At 39.9% G+C, this 19,138-nt stretch overlaps 1 protein-coding gene across 1 annotated transcript in view; it reads left to right on the top strand.

The window, feature by feature from the left end:
- The window catches only part of LOC126100865 (hydroxyproline dehydrogenase-like), a 163,707-nt gene that overhangs the window by 55,602 nt on the left and 88,967 nt on the right, over nucleotides 1–19,138 (top strand). Inside the window, exon 3 of the mRNA XM_049911532.1 lies at nucleotides 10,565–10,749. Within this exon, the coding sequence (XP_049767489.1) occupies nucleotides 10,565–10,749 (185 nt within the window). The remainder of the gene's footprint in view (nucleotides 1–10,564; nucleotides 10,750–19,138) is intronic.

Raw genomic sequence — 19,138 nt, 5'->3', positions numbered from 1 at the left:
AACACATATCAAAAGGAGCATAGTTTCATAATATATCTACACCTGCCAAGAGTCTGGTGATTTAATGCTGAGGATACACTTGCTCTATAACCAATGGGGAAGACAGAGCAAAAGCGTGCAAAATCTCTTCTCTGGTTAGCAAACCATAAATGTCTACAATGAATGTAGGCAGGTACAATGTGACTGGAGACTTATCCCTCTCGGACAGTGTGATCTGCAATTTAGGCAGGAAGTGAGAGTGGTGAATAGTTGGATCTTTGCATTTAGGGAAGTCAAAGCAAGAGTGTCTGTGGATTCATTAATTGATCCACACACCATGTTCCAAAACTCCTATTATAAAGGAGAGCCTTCAGGGATATAGAATGAATCAAGTTATGAATTAACAACCAGAAGCAGATACTGCTGACTACTTTTAAAAAGTACACTAAGAAAAATTAAAACCAGTGCTAAGCTGCTCAAACTGATATTATGATAATTACCTCCATACTACTTAATATGTATGTGTTAGGAGAAAAACAGCTCTTCTGAAAAATCCACTGCTCCTCATCCTACACCACTGAGCTGCTGTTCTCATATAATACTTTAAATGCAACATTTATGCAACTTGACCCACTCTACTACCAGCTGTCAATGTACTGGTAATGTAGGTTTTATCTAATACAAATATTAGAATTTACATTCCTAATTTCCAGTATTCTGAAACACTATCTGATCTAACTAGCAATATGAATCAAGAAAAAATATGATGCAGAACTGACCACTAGATGTCACAAGAGGAGGAACTGATATTAGAAAAGAAGGCAGAAAGCACTGTGTCATTTGTAGAGAAGCAGTAGCAGCAGAATGAGTCAGTCAGGAGAGCTCAATGATTTTAAACATGGACTAGTCACTGGATGTCACTTTAGCAGCAAATCCATCAGGAACATTTCAAACCTTCTAAAATTGCCCAAGTCAATGGTTAGTGATGTGATTGTGAAATAGAAATGCAAAGGAACAACCATAACTAAACCTAGAATAGGCAGACCTCATGCACTGTTGGACAGGGACCAGTAAGCATAGTGGAGGATGGTTGTAAAAAAAAATCACATGGAATCAATGGAAGGAATCACTAGTTTTTTCCACTTTGCTACCAGCAGCCATCTAACATAATGACTGTGTATAAGGAGTTGAAAAGAATTAGGTACAATGGTCGACAAGTTCCTCATCAGCCACACATTTATGCGGTCAAGTGCTAAGTGAAATTTGAGGTGGCATAAAGTCTGACATTACTGGACAGCAGATGACTGGACATGAGTGACTAGGAGTGATTAATCATGCTATACCCTAAGCCAGTACAATGGAAGGGAGTGGGTTTGACAAAAACCTGCAGAACATCAGCTGCTATCATGTGTAATGCAAACAGATAAGTACAGAGAAGCTGATGTCATGGTACAGGAGCATGGTCTCCATGTCATGCTTAAGAAAAAGCTAAATGCGGAAGAATATGAACACATTTTACAGTATTCTGCACTGCATACAGTAGAGGAACAATTAGGAGACAGTGATTTTATCAGCATGACACTGCACACTATTATAAAGCAGCATCTGCAAGGCAATGGTTTGTGTACAATAACATTCCTGAAGTGGATTGGTCTACCCAAGCTCCTGACCTGTACCCAATGAAACACTGTTGTGCAATGAGTTAGAACATCAGCTTCTTGCCTGACCCCAGTGCACATCATCACTACCTTCTCTTGTTTCAGTTCTTGAGAAAGAATAGTCCGCCATTCCTCCATGACACTTCACTGAAGGTGTCCCCAGCAGTGTTCAAGCCATTATAAAGTGAAGAGTGGGCACTACACAATACCATATATTAATGTACACTAATAGGTGTCCAGATACTTTCAGTCAGACAGTGTAACATGTAGGAGCAGCTAATGAGGTCTTATTTTACTTAGTTTTTAAGTATTGGGGGATTTTCAATTTTCTGCCAGATGTGATTGACTTTTGCATCAGAAAATAAAATGCCATTTGAATCCTTGATAGTGATGAATGGCTTATCCAGAAATCAGTTTTACTTCTTGTATTGTGATTGCAAATTGCTGAGTTCATCCTAAATTAACTTTTGTCATTAATCATAAATTCCATTAGGAAGTATATGTTTTGGCATGTAAGAGTAATAAACCCAAGGGCCATGAACAAGCTTCTGCAAAATGTTTGGTTATCAGTTTTGCGCAATATTCTTATTACACACTTCTGCAGAATAAGTACTTCTTTCACCTTAGCTGAAATGCCCCAGATGATTATGCCAAAGGACAGAACTGAGTGAATGTATGCTAGCAATTCTGTCTGCAGGTCAATACAAGGAGAGATATTTCTCAGCAGAAGCAGGCTTTTTGTTTAATTTATCCACATGCTGGTGCCACTTCAATTTATTATCCAGATGCTGAAGAACTTCACACATGTACCTGCTAATCACTGCTGCTGGTATCTGTAAGTCTCTTCTTTTACCATGTGCATGTGTCATCAGCACACATTACAGTTTATGCCAAGTCCTCCATGATGTAGGTAAATCATTTATATAGACCAAGAACAGGAGCAAGCCTATGATCAAACCCTGCAGCACACCACATTTAATGTTTAACATTTTGGAAAATGGATTAAAATGGTGTGTAGTACCATATTCTACGAATACATCTACAAAACCTCCTGAAACATTGTTTTTCAGAGAATGAGAAGGTGAGTAAAATGTGGTTGCACTGTACTGGCAAATTGCCACCATGTTGATACACAAGTTCACTAACTTAATTAAAAATGTGTTGCACTGTGAAGTTAACATTAACTTACCTCCAAAATATGCTCTGCCAATGTTACAACCAAGGATAGCATCATTCAACGAAATTAAACTCCTAGTGCAAATAATTGTTTTACCCACCTACACCTCATTTGTTCAGTAGATCAGTCATATTTGGTGCAATTCTAGTGAACAACAATGTTCTTTTGATGTAAGATAGTATTTATATTTACAAACACAGAGTCTGGTTATAGCAGCTGCCTGGAGTGGATGTGTTGTACTTCTAGCTGTGGAACACGTGAGCTTGTGTTTGTTTACATAGCGACTTAGTCCACGCGTGAGCACGCATTGAGATCAAGGCTAATAAGTTCAGGAAATCGACATCATGTTTCAATGATCAACAACATTATGTGCAAGCATGTTTTGAGCAAGACCAAACAGGGACTCTGTTTCCGACACACTGAGGGTAATGTCGGCATAGTCAAAGTTGAACATGCAGGATTAGGTGTTACAACTATTCACCTTTTCAAACTGCCATGTGAGGTACCTACAGAAGCCATCTTAGTGGCTTTCTGTTCATGACCATAAGGCAGAATGCTGGACCCAACCGATCTGTGCAGCCATGTTCCATCTTATCTGACCATCAGCAGATGTCAGGTCATAATCATGTACGACAGACAGCCGCACTCTTGTTATGGCTGTTGAAAAGAGGGGAACATCAGATCTGAATGTCTGCAGTGAGGGATAATGCAACTACCAACTAGAGGAGTGGTATTTCCCTCGTCATCTATGGTACTTCCGAGCACATATGAGATGGTGCTTGAGTCGCCACAGGCCACCTGGCAGCTCTCGGAATCACGTGAACAGCTGATGGGCAGTGTTCTGCTCCTTCCTGAACAGATTCCGGATGAGGTGACTGATTATGTGACTTCAGCCATGTTCTCAGTTCCGGTGGTTGTTCTGGCTGCACCCGTGGCCAATGCTGATATTGAACACGACTCCTTGATCGACTCTCTGGTTGTCCTGATGGCGGCCTTTCTGCCTGGCTGGCATGACTCCCTCCCATCTTTGGACATGGAAGGACAACTGCATAAATAACACTCCCCTGAACGATGCAGAAGGAGGTGCCATACGACGTTGGAATAGGTCTCGTCACCCCGGCCAAATGATACAATACCTGTTGAGGAAATCAATGTTTCAGCTTCTGAGAACATGGACGATGATGATGTCTATTCATCTGTGGAATGGTGGCCCTCAATGGCTCTCGCATCGTTGGAATGGAATGTTCCTACTTTTGAAACCCCTACTGATGAAGGGATGATACCAGGCAATCTGGCAGTGTCAGCAGCCACTGAACATATGTATACCACTGCGACAGAGTCACCGTCGTCATGGAGCAAAAATTTTGAAGAAACAGCAGATCTCATACAGGAGTCTTCACCATTAGGGGGAGCAGTCTGCTGATGTCAACTTCTGTGGTGTGTGAAGGGCAGCAGCAGACACTGCTGCCGAGTGCCCTTGCATCTACACAGCAGCGACTTGCAGTCCCCCACGCTTGTAGGGCACGGTTCCATGCATATCGAATCATGACATTGAATACTGACAGTGTTCATGCACCAGTTGAGATCCATCTTCTGAAAGAAATGATACTGGCTTCAGAACTAGGCATTACACTATTACAGGAGGTGCATTTAGCGCTATCCCTGATAGCAGGATAGGAGTTCTATGTCTCTCATAGCGATCACCTTGGCTGTGGAGTGACAGTCTATGAATGTACACACATCCTGATTGATGACATCATGTATCTACAGTCTGCCAGGGATATGGCTTTTACGGTTCACGCATGTCATTAATGTCTATGTGCCTTCTGGTAGTGGATGTCAGCGTGAAAGAGCACGACTTTATGTGGCGGAGATTGCCCCACTGTTTTCAGGTTGACACGAACATATTCCCTTTCAAGGGGACTTTAACCGTATACTCGTCCGGAAAGATCAATACCCAAATTTTGCTCCATGCCAGGAGTTGTGTCACATTGTTAGTGATCTAGCCCTGTGAATTACCTGGCAGGTACGGTGCACCGATATCCTGGTCTTCATATTTCAATCGAGTCATTTGGCACACTACTGACTTCTACTTCACCGCTCTCCACGACCTTGATGGCCAGCCACCTTCCCCCAAAGTATAAATTGAATGCAGTGTGATTGAGGCAAAGCTACTGGCGATTACTCGATGGAAACTTCAGGGGGATGTGGAGAGCACCCGCAGACCTGATGTGGTGTGGCGAAAGAATCCCTCCATGCACAATATTGTGAACAATCACAGATAGTAGCCAAACTCATAGATCACAGATCATCATGTGCAGTGGGTCGCCTGCCAAGCACACATAGTCGATTGCTTTGTTGAACATTATCATTAAGTCTACTGTGCCAATGATGGGGCCATCATGGACTACAATCCTATCAGTGGACTTTCCATGCAATCTCACACTTGAATAAGGGATTGTTAATGCAACCTTTCACCTCCGAGGAGGTCACTACCACTATCTTCAGGGGTGCACTGTGCACATCACCAGGCATAGATGGGGACCCTACTGAATTTGGTCATACATTTTGTGGTCTCATGTCTACACAATGGATGGAGATGTGTAATGAATTGATCACGTTTGCAGGTGTGATTCCTCCAGCTTTTGTCGAGGGCCTTATTGTTTCCATTCATAAACTGATGCCTGGAATTACTATGAATCACTATTGCCCTATCATCTTACTAAATAGTGATTACAAGATTATTGTGTGGTTATTGGTGGTACCCTGCAGACCCCTCTTACCACGTGTCCTCTCCACTGCAAAAACTATGCCAGGTTGCACATTTAATGTCCAGACAGCAACCAGAGATTGTCATGACATGTTTGTACTGTAGAGAAGTGCAGACTTCATGCAGCAATGAATGCTGTAGATTTTGACAGTGCTTTTGAAAGGGTGCACCATGTCCTCCTATATTCTGTTTTGGAACGGGTGGGTTTCACTGCCTGATTCATCAGTGTCCTTCAGCGGCTCTTTAGAAGTGCACGTTCGTTGGTCCAGGTCAATGGGCATGTGGCAGATCCGATACAAATTCAATGGTCGATCTGACAAGGCTGCTCCCTGTCCATACCCCTTTATGCAGAGGTACTGGAGCCATTCATAAGCCTGCAGACAATCAAAGCTAAACTGAGCTGCTGTTTAAAGGCTATTCTTAGGAGGATGGTTCAGTATTCTACTGTAAGCCACCTTTCAATAATTTTTTCAGGGCAGCGGAAGCTGGGAGATTGGTCTTTAATTAGAGGTCAGTTGTACATATCCAGTTTTGTATATTTTTAACAATTATATTTTGTATTTCTTATATCACTACAGCATACTTCAGTCTTTCTGGAAAACCACCTTGCCTCATCGAATGATCAGCCCTACCAGGCCAGCAAAAGATTTTAGTACTTTGGCCGAAATACTGTCATAGTCATATGAGTTACTACTTTTTAGTGGCCTAATCATTTTTATGATCTCTTTAAAAGATGAACTGGTAAAACTGATGTCTAGTGCAAGAGTATGCATTGCCTAAGTGAGTTTATTAGATCTGCTTCTGAGGTCAATGTTATTTGCCTTGTCAAGTTTATTCGTTTCTTGCCTAATAGTGCTCCAAACTGTTCTTGCCTTGTTCTTGGAAATCTGCATTTTCTGTTCACAGTACATGATTGTTGCCTTTTGAATTTTGGGATATGATTTTTTGTGCAATCTTGAGTCTTTAGTAGAGCTAGTCCTCTGCATTAAATAAAGCTCTCGGTTGCTGATGCAAAATATTTTGACCCCAACATGATAGCCACTCTTTTCCATGACTGCCACTGTAAATATCTCTTACTGCTTCCAAAGGCAGGCCAGATTCATAGTGCTGTAAGAACATTTTTAGAAAAGAATTACATTTCTCATCTACTATATATCCTCAGAAAAACTTCTTCCCATTTTCTATCCTCTAAATTATCTCTGAACGGTTTAAATGAGGCAGCATTTATAGTTCTGTGAAATTTTACTTTTCCTTTCTTAGCTAAACCTGATTGATGGGGATGTTTTAATACTGCCCTTTGACAACCATAGTCAGATAACACAATTATTTTGGGGCTCACAGCTATTTCAATAAAGGTAGTTTGATTCAGGAATAAATTATCAGCTGCTGTTGCATACATGCTTCTGATCTTGTTGGGAATTTTACTGTGAGGCAAGTGCACTCATACCTGGGAACCGAGAGCAAGGGGGAGCTGCAGTACCCCCCCCCCCCCCTTTCCAGATCTCAGTGAAAGAAAAATGTATTGCATGGTCAGGTGTTTTTCTTTCAAGAAAATGATTTGAAAGTCAGTATTATTCAGGTTTTTAATAGGGTTGTAACTAGAACTTTGCAGCTACTTACATGTGGAGTCAAACTAGACATCAGCAATTTTAGGTGCCCTTGATCAAAACTATCAGAAAAAAAATCTTCTGCGAAATTTACACATACAGTTACTTCCTAGTTATCTGTACTGTCTTATTAGTGCCTATTCTATCTGCCTAATGAAGTTTAAAACATTTCATGCTGGGGGCCTGCAGATTGCCAGAACTTCTATCTTGTATATTTACAAGTCTGTTACTGAGGAACATCACTCAAACAGCTGTTCAGTGCACTGTTATCTGAGTCTATAGCTTTGGGCTTTATTCCACATTTTGTATCTAAAGCTGGTGCCCCATTCCCCAATTGTTGTTGTTGTTCTAGTCTTCAGTCCTGAGACTGGTTTGATGCAGCTCTCCATGCTACTCTATCCTGTGCAAGCTTCTTCATCTCCCAGTACTTACTGCAACCTACATCCTTCTGAATCTGCTTAGTGTATTCATCTCTTGGTCTCCCTCCACGATTTTTACCCTCCATGCTTCCCTCCAAGGCTAAATTTGTGATCCCTTGATGCCTCAGAACATGTCCTACTAACCGGTCCATTCTCCTAGTCAAGTTGTGCCACAAACTCCTCTTCTCCCCAATTCTATTCAATACCTCCTCATTAGTTATGTGATCTACCCATCTAATCTTCAGCATTCTTCTGTAGCACCACATTTCAAAAGCTTCTATTCTCTTCTTGTCCAAACTATTTATCGTCCATGTTTCACTTCCATACATGGCTACACTCCATACAAATACTTTCAGTAACGACTTCCTGACACTTAAATCTATACTCGATATTAACGAATTTCTCTTCTTCAGAAACGCTTTCCTTGCCATTGCCAGACTACATTTTATATCCTCTCTACTTCGACCATCATCAGTTATTTTGCTCCCCAAATAGCAAAACACCTTTACTACTTTAAGTGTCTCATTTCCTAATCTAATTCCCTCAGCTTCATCCAACTTAATTTGACTACATTCCATTATCCTCGTTTTGCTTCTGTTGATGTTCATCTTATATCCTCCTTTCAAGACACTGTCCATTCAGTTCAACTGCTCTTCCAAGTCCTTTGCTGTCTCTGACAGAATTACAATGTCATCGGCAAACCTCAAAGTTTTTATTTCTTCTCCATAGATTTTAATACCTACTCCGAATTTTTCTTTTGTTTCCTTTACTGCTTGCTCAATATACAGACTGAATAACATCAGGGAGAGGCTACAACCCTGTCTCACTCCCTTCCCAACCACTGCTTCCCTTTCATGTCCCTCGACTCTTATAACTGCCATCTGGTTTCTGTACAAATTGTAAATAGCCTTTCGCTCCCTGTATTTTACCCCTGCCACCTTTAGAATTTGAAAGAGAGTATTCCAGTCAACATTGTCAAAAGCTTTCTCTCCAAGTCTACAAATGCTAGAAACATAAGTTTGCCTTTCCTTAATCTTTCTTCTAAGATAAGTCGTACGGTCAGTATTGCCTCACGTGTTCCAACATTTCTACGGAATCCAAACTGATCTTCCCCGAGGTCGGTTTCTACCAGTTTTTCCATTCGTCTGTAAAGAATTCGCGTTAGTATTTTGCAGTTGTGACTTATTAAACTGATAGTTCAGTAATTTTCACATCTGTCAACACCTGCTTTCTTTGGGATTGGAATTATTATATTCTTCTTGAAGTCTGAGGGAATTTCACCTGTCTCATACATCTTGCTCACTAGATGGCAGAGTTTTGTCAGGACTGGCTCTCCCACGGCCATCAGTAGTTCCAATGGAATGTTGTCTACTCCCGGGGCCTTGTTTCGACTCAGGTCTTTCACTGCTCTGTCAAACTCTTCACGCAGTATTGTATCTCCCATTTCATCTTCATCTACATCCTCTTCCATTTCCAGAATATTGTCCTCAAGTACATCGCCCTTGTGTAGATCCTCTATATACTCCTTCCACCTTTCTGCTCACCCTTCTTTGCTTAGAACTGGGTTTCCATCTGAGCTCTTGATATTCATACAAGTGGTTCTCTTTTCTCCAAAGGTCTCTTTAATTTTCCTGTAGGCAGTATCTATCCTACCCCTAGTGAGATAAGCCTCTACATCCTTACATTTGTCCTCTATACATCCCAGCTTAGCCATTTTGCACTTCCTGTCGATCTCATTTTTGAGACGTTTGTATTCCTTTTTGCCTGCTTCATTTACTGCATTTTTATATTTTCTCCTATCATCAATTAAATTCAATATTTCTTCTGTTACCCAAGGATTTCTACCAGCCCTCGTCTTTTTACCTACTTGATCCTCTGCAGCCTTCACTACTTCATCCCCCAGAGCTACCCATTCTTCTTCTACTGTATTTCTTTCCTCCATTTGTGACAATTGTTCCCTTATGCTCTCCCTGTGTACAACCTCTGGTTTAATCAGTTTGTCCAGGTCCCATCTCCTTAAATTCCCACCTTTTTGCAGTTTCTTCACTTTTAATCTATAGTTCATAACCAATAGATTGTGCTCAGAGTCCACATCTGCCCCTGGAAATGTCTTACAATTTAATACCTGGTTCCTAAGTCTCTGTCTTACCATTATTCTTCCTCAATTACACTACAGTAATGTAATACTAACTTATAATTATCTAAATGCATGTGTTCAATTTCTGTGACTTACAACAGATGTTTGTTACGCGTAGCATATGTGTAAAAATATTTTTAAAGAAGAGAGAGCAACTGACCATAAGAGCTGTAACTTTCAAGCCACCAACTATCAGTCAGAACACAAGAGCCTCACCAGCAAATATTAGGGCATACACAAGTAAAATATCTCTTCCTGCACCCACAGTGAAAAACTACCAAGCATAACAGATATTGCAGAGTGGACATAACTGCGTCCGCACAGTTGCTAATGACTGACGTTTGATACTCAGTTGTATTATCAATGAGCACCAATTCTGATAACAAATCTGAGCAAGCCTCATTTTTTATTTGGTCTGGTTTTTATCCATTCTCCAGGCATTTGTTTTTCATTAAATTTTGTATTTCTTTTAATATATTCAAGTGTGTACCTCTGGTGACCATAAACATAAAAGATATGTAACCTTTCATAAGCCAGCCCATTATTTTTATCAGTGATTACAGTTAATACCTTACTTAACTTCAGTGTTCTAAGTTTTAGCTTCTCCATAGGATGACAGAAAGAAAGTTCAGTACAACCTATCAGGAACTGAACTGAGATACATCTAGTTTATCTAGTTGCTGTGCATAGTAGAACAGTGGTTACTACAGATACTAGGTACCAGTAAATGATCATAATAATGTGATTTGATAGAGTTTCTTGACAAAACTGAGGTCTGTTAACATGATGTTAGAACACTAAAAATTATATATTGCAGCTGTTACGGTTGGCAGATCGACTGGGACTCAGCAAACTGGTCTTGAAACCAACAGTGTATGCACAGTTTGTAGCGGGCAGCACAGAGCAAGACCTTTCAAGAGCTGCAAGGGACCTGAAGGATCTCAACCTGAGGCTCATGGTGGCCCCTACTCTGGAAGAAGATAAAGGAGAGGCCAGTGACAAGTAAGCTGAATGCTCAAATCATATTGGTGATGTGTTTCTAAAGGTGATAATGTGATTAATATAATGAAATGAATAACATATAGCTCATTTCCTTACAATGTCTTTTCTTAAATCCAAATTATTTCTCAACATACTCTCATTTTACTCCAATATGCACATTTCTCACTAAAGTAAGCTTAACAAACTATACAATGTCCTAGGCCAATTGCTAAGGCATTTTAGTGTGGCAGCATTTGACAGAGAGATAACTGGAATTAATCTTGGTGTCGGAAATAAAAATCTCCAATTATTGGTCAGCAAGAGAAGGACACAGGATGTGAAATGTTCCTGATGACCAGACCTTGCACTGTAGTTCTAGATTAAATCCTAAAGCTTCCAATAGTGTCCCACAGATTGAAGGCATGTGTCAGTGTTGATGGAGATATTATCCTCTGTAACCCCTTGGTATTGTTTAAGATGAATAGGTCAGTGTTAGCACTGGGTTTCTACTCTCTTCCTTTATTTCATTTACTCTTTCATAACAACACAAACACAACAGCATGTCGCACAAGCACTATTGTGGTCATTCAAAATATGAATTCCATATGACACAGATGCAAATTCTCTTCTTTGCAAGAGATAAGAGAAGGCCATGGCAAACCATCTCCACTAATACATTGTGCTATACAGCATTGCAAGTTTCCCGCATTTCCCAACAACCATTACCAAAGTATCAGATACAGATTTTGCATTAATAAGTAATTGCTAAGGCAGAATCTTAAGTGTAAGGGCCATGAGACAACAGTTTCTAGCAACAGTTTCTAGCTGTGTTGAGACATTTTCATCATGACAGTTCTACAAGAGTAACAAGATGTGAGGGCATTTTTCCTTGACAAATAGTCAATTTTTCATCCTTACAAGTGAAAAAGCTGAGTAATGAGGCTGAAATGGACTATTAATTATTCCTCCCATTTCTGTATAGTTCAGGTGGTGGAGAAGGAGTAGCAGTATCATCTGCCCTGATGACAGAGGTGACACATTTTGCCACGAGATCCATAAGGCATTGAAAGCACTGGGAGCCACATATATCTATGAAAGCTCAGTTGTCAACCAAAACTCTGACAAATATGTCAGATCTTGATCCAATATGGGGCATATCAATATCTCTCAGTGCGTTCCTCGATGTGCTCAATAGCTGGATTTGGATATCACACAACCACCCTTATACCCGTTGAGTGATGCTCAAAACATTTTGGCACAGTTAGTAAGTGATGGGGGAGTGCACTGTCTTGCTTAAGATAAAGGCCACTTGGTGAATAAAGGCTCTTGGTGAACAAATAGATGCATGTGGTTTGACAGTGGGTACTTGGTCCACCTCCGTAGTGCAGCGGTAGCGTTACCGCCTACCACGCAAGGGGGCCCGGGTTTGATTCCCTGCAGGGTACTGGGTATTGTGTGTTCTTCATCATCATTTTCATCATCATTGACACCCAAGTCACCAAAGTGGGGTCAACTAAAAAGACTTGCAATATGACGGCCACACCCTGAAGGGGATATCCTGGCCAATAAATGCCATATGATCATTTCATTTCAATGGGTACTCATATTTTTCGCTAGTGAGAGACAATAGCAGTCCCTGCAGGAGACTCACCTCACCTCGCTCCATATATAGACTGTTCACAACATTCTGGAAAAGCACTCCCAAGCTCTGGACTGGCTGAAACCTGTGGTTGTCAGCAGGCTTTAGGCAACAAGTGTTTTGTGTCTGACTACTCCCCACTTCAATAAACTAACAATACAGTACCTGAGTGTCCTATGGCCCTTACGAGCACATGAGCAGTGCCAGAGCTGTGTGATGAAAGAGCAGATTGTTCATATCACATTGCCACTCTCCTCACAAATGTAAATACGTACATTTTTCTTACGTGGAGCTTGCTTTACCCTCTCCTGAAACCCCCTAGCAAACTTAGTCAGAATGCTGTGAACAAACTATAAACAAATTACACGATACAAGGCACGTTCAGAAAGTAAGTGTATTATATTTTTATGTCTTTTTTTTTTTAGAAAAAGTATATTTTGAAAAAAAAAAGAATACAGGATATTGTTGATAAAGTTAGTGACTATTTTTCCACATAATTGCCATCCCATTCAACACATGTGGTGAAGTGAGCTGTAGCACCAGATTCTTTATGCCATCCACGTGGAACTCTCCCACCTGCTCCTTCCCGCACTTCACATTCCCCCACTTCACATTCCCCCACTTCACAACCTGTTTCTGTACCTGCTTGTCGGTTGAAAATTTAATTCCACTCATGTGTGCCTTCGGGAGGTGAAAAGATGATAATCTGAAGGCACCATATCAGTGGAATATAGGGGGATATACGGAGGGGGGAGGGGTTCAAAACATCCCAACCAAATGAGTCCAAGAGTGCCTTGGGGACTAAGGCTGTATGAGGATGAGCATTTTCATGCAACAAGCACACTCTTTTTATCAGCCTTCCCTCTTTTTGTTTTGAATATTCTTTTTGAATTTTTTAGGGTCTCAAAATATCACTGTGCATAGATGGTCTCCCTGTGAGACAAAAATTCGATCAAAATGATGCCTTTTTGGTCCCAAAACAATGGGACCACGACATTTTAGCTCAAAATTGTGCTTTCAAATTTTTTTGCGGAAGGGGAATTGGTACTACAGCACTGTGATAACTGTTTCAGGCATGTAATAAGCAAGCCACGTATCATCTTCAGTCACATTAGAGCTCAAAAATATTCAACTTCCAGTGCCATAATCTGTACCACTTCAGGCAGCAGGGCTACCTTCATAGTCTCGGATGTTATTGAATTTAGAATATGTTAAAATTCACATGTAAGAAACATATATTTTTTTTATTTTCACCAAAACAATTCCTGCACTGAGATACAGGCCTCCAAAGATGACACTGTGAACACCATTTAGAAGATGTGAATTTCGGAAAAAATTTTAAACAGTTCAAGATATTTTGTTAGAGTTTTTTTTTTTTTTATTTGAAAGATAATTGCTTTATGATGACAATGGTATCCTCCACTGTCAAAGTTCTTTTACTGTTGCGTTTTGAATTTTTTTGTAATTTACAGAATTTTTTTTTTTTTTTCAAAAATGTCAATCCAGAGAAGTTAGATTTTTTTTCTGTTGATTAGTACCATGTAGTACCATATTCTCTGTAAAGGAGAGCTTCCACTTTTAAGTTGGACAGGTTTTATTTTTAAAAAATCATTTTTTTCCCCAACTTTCAAGGGTGATGTATGTCTTCACTAAAGTCGTTTCTTACTAATTTCTTTGATACAATGTTTATTTCTATTGTCTTTGTTGCAGTTACTTCTTATCACTTTCTTTGTTGCAATTATTCCTTTTCACTTTCACTGTTGCAGATATTTCTTACACTTCGTTGTAGTTTCTTGTCAGTTTCTTTGTCGTGGTTCTTCACTGCAGGTTTCTGTATTGTTGTTGTTCAGTGCTAGTTTGTTTACTGAAGAGGCTTCTACAAAATCTGAGATCATCCAGTGAGTTCTGTGTTTTCTTGAGGAATTTGCCAGTTAACACAGCTGCAGTGTGTTTTGTGAAAATGACTGTTTGAATTGTCTTCTAACTGGGGTCACAGGAGAGTGAAGTGTGCTCACTATTTGCATATCCATAAAACAGTGATATATAAGACAAACAAAAAAATCAGACTATGTTGAGGTTGGGAATAAGTGTTCTCATTTGAAGACTCTGTTTCAAAGTGAAGATTTTTCCAGTGACAACTTTTTGTGCTCTAAATGTTTTGACAGAATAACAACAATGATAGTATTTGAACAAGGTGGTGCTTCCCATGGTGCAGATGATGCAGATTTTGCATCAATACAGGAAGAATTAAATACCCTGAATCACTCAACTACAAAGGTAGGTGCTAGTCTTGTCAAGAAACTGTGGTCAGTAAAGTTTAGTCATGCACTCTATGCATCAAGAAAGCACAGGGAAGCTTTCAATGAATACTCCACAGCAAAACTGACCACACTCTTTAAAGTAGAAATTCCATCTTCAGAAGAAAATGAACCAAAGCACTCTTGCACCTTTTGTCAGGAATTTATCACAAACATCAATTCAGCTGTTGAATATTGTGCATCCTACAGTGAAAAGGTGCAAGTTTTAACTATTATTCCAGAGACATTTGCACATAAAATGATTCTGAACCACATTCTATCAGTACCAAAGTACATGGTAGACAAATCAAGAAATGTGAGGTCTGTAAAAGGAGTCTTTGGTAGATCAGATCCCTATTATAGTCATCCAGTAGAAGCAGCTCAAGTTCAAATAGTGCAATCATTTTAACTGAAAGATAAATGGGACTGTCTTGTCAGAGTGCCAACATATAAGACACTATTACTGTAACAGTTGAAGGTCAAAACTTTGTGAAAGTGAAGAGGTACATGACTCGCAGTATTAAAGAAACTTTTGCAATTTATAAGAGCAACTATACAAGATCAAAATTTTATGCACTATGACCTAAGTGGGTAGTTCCACACCCACCTAGAGATGTATATTTATGTGTGTACTGCGCGAATTTTGAACTTTGTGTGGTAACTTTGAAGAACTTACTGAAACACGTGACATATGACACCTTCGTTGGGCATGTGAAGTCATTAATAGTCTGTGGAGTAAAGTGAGAGACTTGTTTGTTTCAAGAATAATGAACTGTCCTGGAATGGGAGGACTGTCTTTACAGACACTTGGCCTGGAAGACGTAGCAGATAACTCTGCCGAATCTGACATGGGAGGAAAATAAACTAATTAAGAAAACTGTTGCCTTTGACAGTTTCATTGATGAACTTGGGAAATGGTCAGTAAAAGTAGTAACACACCAGTGTCTGAAGAAATTGCAACAACAACACATTGCAGAAGTGAAAGGGTGTGTACAGACTGAGGAGCTATGTTGGATGCTTCACTGTGATTTTGCTGAAAACTGGTCTGTAATTGTTCCACAAGAAGTACAAGGGTATCATTGGAGTAATGACCAGGTTTCAATTTTTACAGGAGTGACATATTTTCAAAACAAGACCACAAGCGTTGCACTTATAAGTGATGACACAGGACATGGCTCAGCACATGCTTTGCTAGCAATGCGCAAAATTCTTCAACTGTGAACAGGGGCAGAGAAGATCATCATTATTTCTGATGGGGCTCCTAGTCATTTTAAAAATCGTTATCAGCTGTTTGTATCGAGTAAGTCATTTGTGCCAACTGATTGGGTATACAGTGATACTGGTCATCGGAAGGGGACTTATGATGGTGCAGGAGCCCTGCTGATGCACCATGTTACAAAATACATCTGCAGTTCAGAATACTGCGGATTTTACGAGAGTCGTGAAATCTTTCACATCCACAGCCCTCGTTCTTTTGTCCAAAGAGGAAATCAAAGACCTCCATGAGCAGAAAAAAGAAGAATAGTCCAAACAAAATACTCCTGTGAAACGAATTCAGAAGATACATTTTTGGACTCAAAGTGATGGACGAACTCATATTGCATGCACCTTAAAGAGCAAGAAAGAAGAAATTTTGTTCATTCAGCCAACACCTCAGAAACAGCAGGATAATATTCAGATTCACAACCTGAGAAGGAGGATATTTGTGGCTTGTGTGCAGGGATCATAGACACCAATTATGAGAAAAACAAAATTGTAGTGAACTTTAAGCTATCACATGGACCAGCTGCTGGGTATAGGTTTACAGCTGAAGGACTGCAACAACGCCATCAGTGCTCACTTCCTGTTCACAATGTTTTGAAGATTGTAAGTGCTCCAGTTCCTATTAGTTCAACAGGAAGATGTCACTCTATATCAAAGGAAAATACTGAAGCAGTGGAACACATTTTTAGTTCATTGACTGGCTAATTTCAGTACAAAACAGAATGCACAGAAGTTGTATAAATTGAAACCTTTAAGTCTTTGGACCTTTCACATACATTTTGCAACCATTTAATATGCTTGAAATATGAGTCTTTTACTCATCTTTCAAAACTAAAATTATGTTAAATAAGGCTAGGTTTTGATTTTTATGAGCCTGTTATGTGATAATGTGGTAATAAAACAGGTTTTATGCATAGCAAAAATTTCAGTTGTTTATAAAACCTGTTCAATCTAAAAGTGGAAGCTCTCCTTTTCAGGGAATGCAGAATTACAGCAAAATTTTATGGATTGACATTTTTGAAAAAAAAATTCCATAAATTGTAAAAAAGTTCAGAATGTTACGATAATAGAACTGTGGCAGATACGTCCAAATGGAGGATTTCTTTGTAATCATAAAGCAATTATCTTTTAAATAAAAAAACAACAAAATACCTAGAACTGTTAGCACTTTAAAAATTTTTTTCAAAATTCGCATCTTCAAATTGTACGTGCTGTGTCATCTTTGGAGGGCTGTATCTCGGAGCAGAATTTTTTTTGGAGAAAACAAAAAATACATGTTCCTTACTTAGTCCTTCATTTTAACATAGGCTAAATTCAATAACATCCAAGACTATGAAGGTAAGCCTAAGAATTTTTGCTAGGTTGCCTGAATTGATATGGACTATGCCCAGTTCAAATCGCTCAAGAAATTCACAGGCACTGCTAACCCAATTTTTCTTGTGCTGCTGTTTTGGACCCATTTTGCGCACAGACTGCAGTGTTCCTGCATTTCTGTGACAGTCTCATATAAGATAATTCTGGAGAGTTGTGGAAACATTGCAGAAATTTCATCCATTGTCAACTAATAGTAGTCACGAACAGTTTCATCAATTTTTTCCACCAACTCATCAGTCAAAAAAAATAAAAAAATCAGTACATGTTATTCCTACCATGAGTAGGATGCAGACTACAGCATGTAGCTCACACTTGATGGGATTTCTGACATTTTTCATGCAACTGAACACTGCAATGTGAGTTTATGTACTACTGTGTTAGTGCAATGCTCGCTCTGGTCAGGGGGCCCCTCTCTACCACTCAGTGTTTCCAACCCTCAAAAAGCAATAATCTACAGCCCATTATAGTCACAGTACACTTACTTTATAAACATGCCTTGTAATACACCCACCACATGCTGAGTTGTGTCCTTATTGGGAAATATGGTGCCTCATCTACAGTGGTTTTCAATGTACTGGTACTCTGCCATTGAGGGGTACCAGCATGTACTGTGATTCGTCAGGCCAAGCTACATTTGTTCATGACTCTACGTCTACATCTGTACTTTGCAAATTACTGTGAAGTGAATGGCAGAAGGTACTTTCCATTGTATTACACACTAGGGTTTACTGTTGTTCCACTCACACACAGAGCACAAAAAGAATGACTGCTTAAATGCCTCTATGAGCACTGTAATTAGTCTACTATTGTCTATACCATCCCTGTGAGAATGATACATAAGAGATGTGAGCTCACAGCAAAAAATATTTGTCACCCCTTGAAAAAGCACACAGGTGCTTTGAAGTGCTGTAGGTTGTATAGAACATGTACCAAGCAGTCACAACATCCTCTGCTACTGATACAGATCATATGTCAATGGTGTGGTGTGTATGTACCAGTCACTTGTACAGAATCAGCACAGTAAGGTGGGTTGCTTGAAGATTTGACAGAATGGCAGAACAGTGTTATTGCGGTTGGGTGTGTCCATGACCACACCATGAATGAAGTTGCCTGATTTGTTCATGTATCATTGCAGGTTGTCCAGTGTTCCCCCACAAGCAACAAGGTACTACTCACAGCCAAGTTACCGGGCGTAAGAATACTAGTCATAAAAAGATACAATTGGCACAGAACCGAAGCCAATGTCACACCTTGTCAATGGTAACTGACTTCACACCAAACAGGAACTACTGTGGTCAACCAGTTTGTGAATTAACAGTGAGAAGAGAACTGCATGTAATGGCCATTTGGAGTCGGGCACCTTGCAAAAGACTACTGATCACAGTGGCACATACAACTGCATGTAGTGAATGGGTCAATAACACAGAAACTAGACAGTAGCTGACTGGAGGTGTGTTGTGTGGTTCCACTAGCTGTGGTTTCTCTTCTTTTCATATGAAGAAATGCATAAGAGTGCACTTTGGCCCAGTGATGCGTTTAACCTGTAGTGCTTGGAGGCTGTAGTTTGTTCCTGTACTGGTTTTTCATACCATGATTGGGGCCAGACATTCAGGTTACCATGAACAAGAACTAGATTGATTGATTGGTGGGTGTTGATTTCCACATTATCGATGACCGGGTGTTGTCCTTCCTTCTACACTTTTACATCTTCAAGATTAGCATGTTGTGTACACTACCGTCTACCGAGATGCTAAAACCTATGTTCAAATGGCTGCATGCATATGTTCCTGGTCTGATGAGGCACTGGCGGTTTCAGGTCACGTTGAACCCATAACAC

Source organism: Schistocerca cancellata, chromosome 9 (assembly GCF_023864275.1).
Source record: "Schistocerca cancellata isolate TAMUIC-IGC-003103 chromosome 9, iqSchCanc2.1, whole genome shotgun sequence".
Taxonomy (NCBI): domain Eukaryota; kingdom Metazoa; phylum Arthropoda; class Insecta; order Orthoptera; family Acrididae; genus Schistocerca; species Schistocerca cancellata.
The sequence above is the reverse complement of the archived record's forward strand: the minus strand, read 5'-3'. Positions and strand labels throughout refer to the sequence as shown.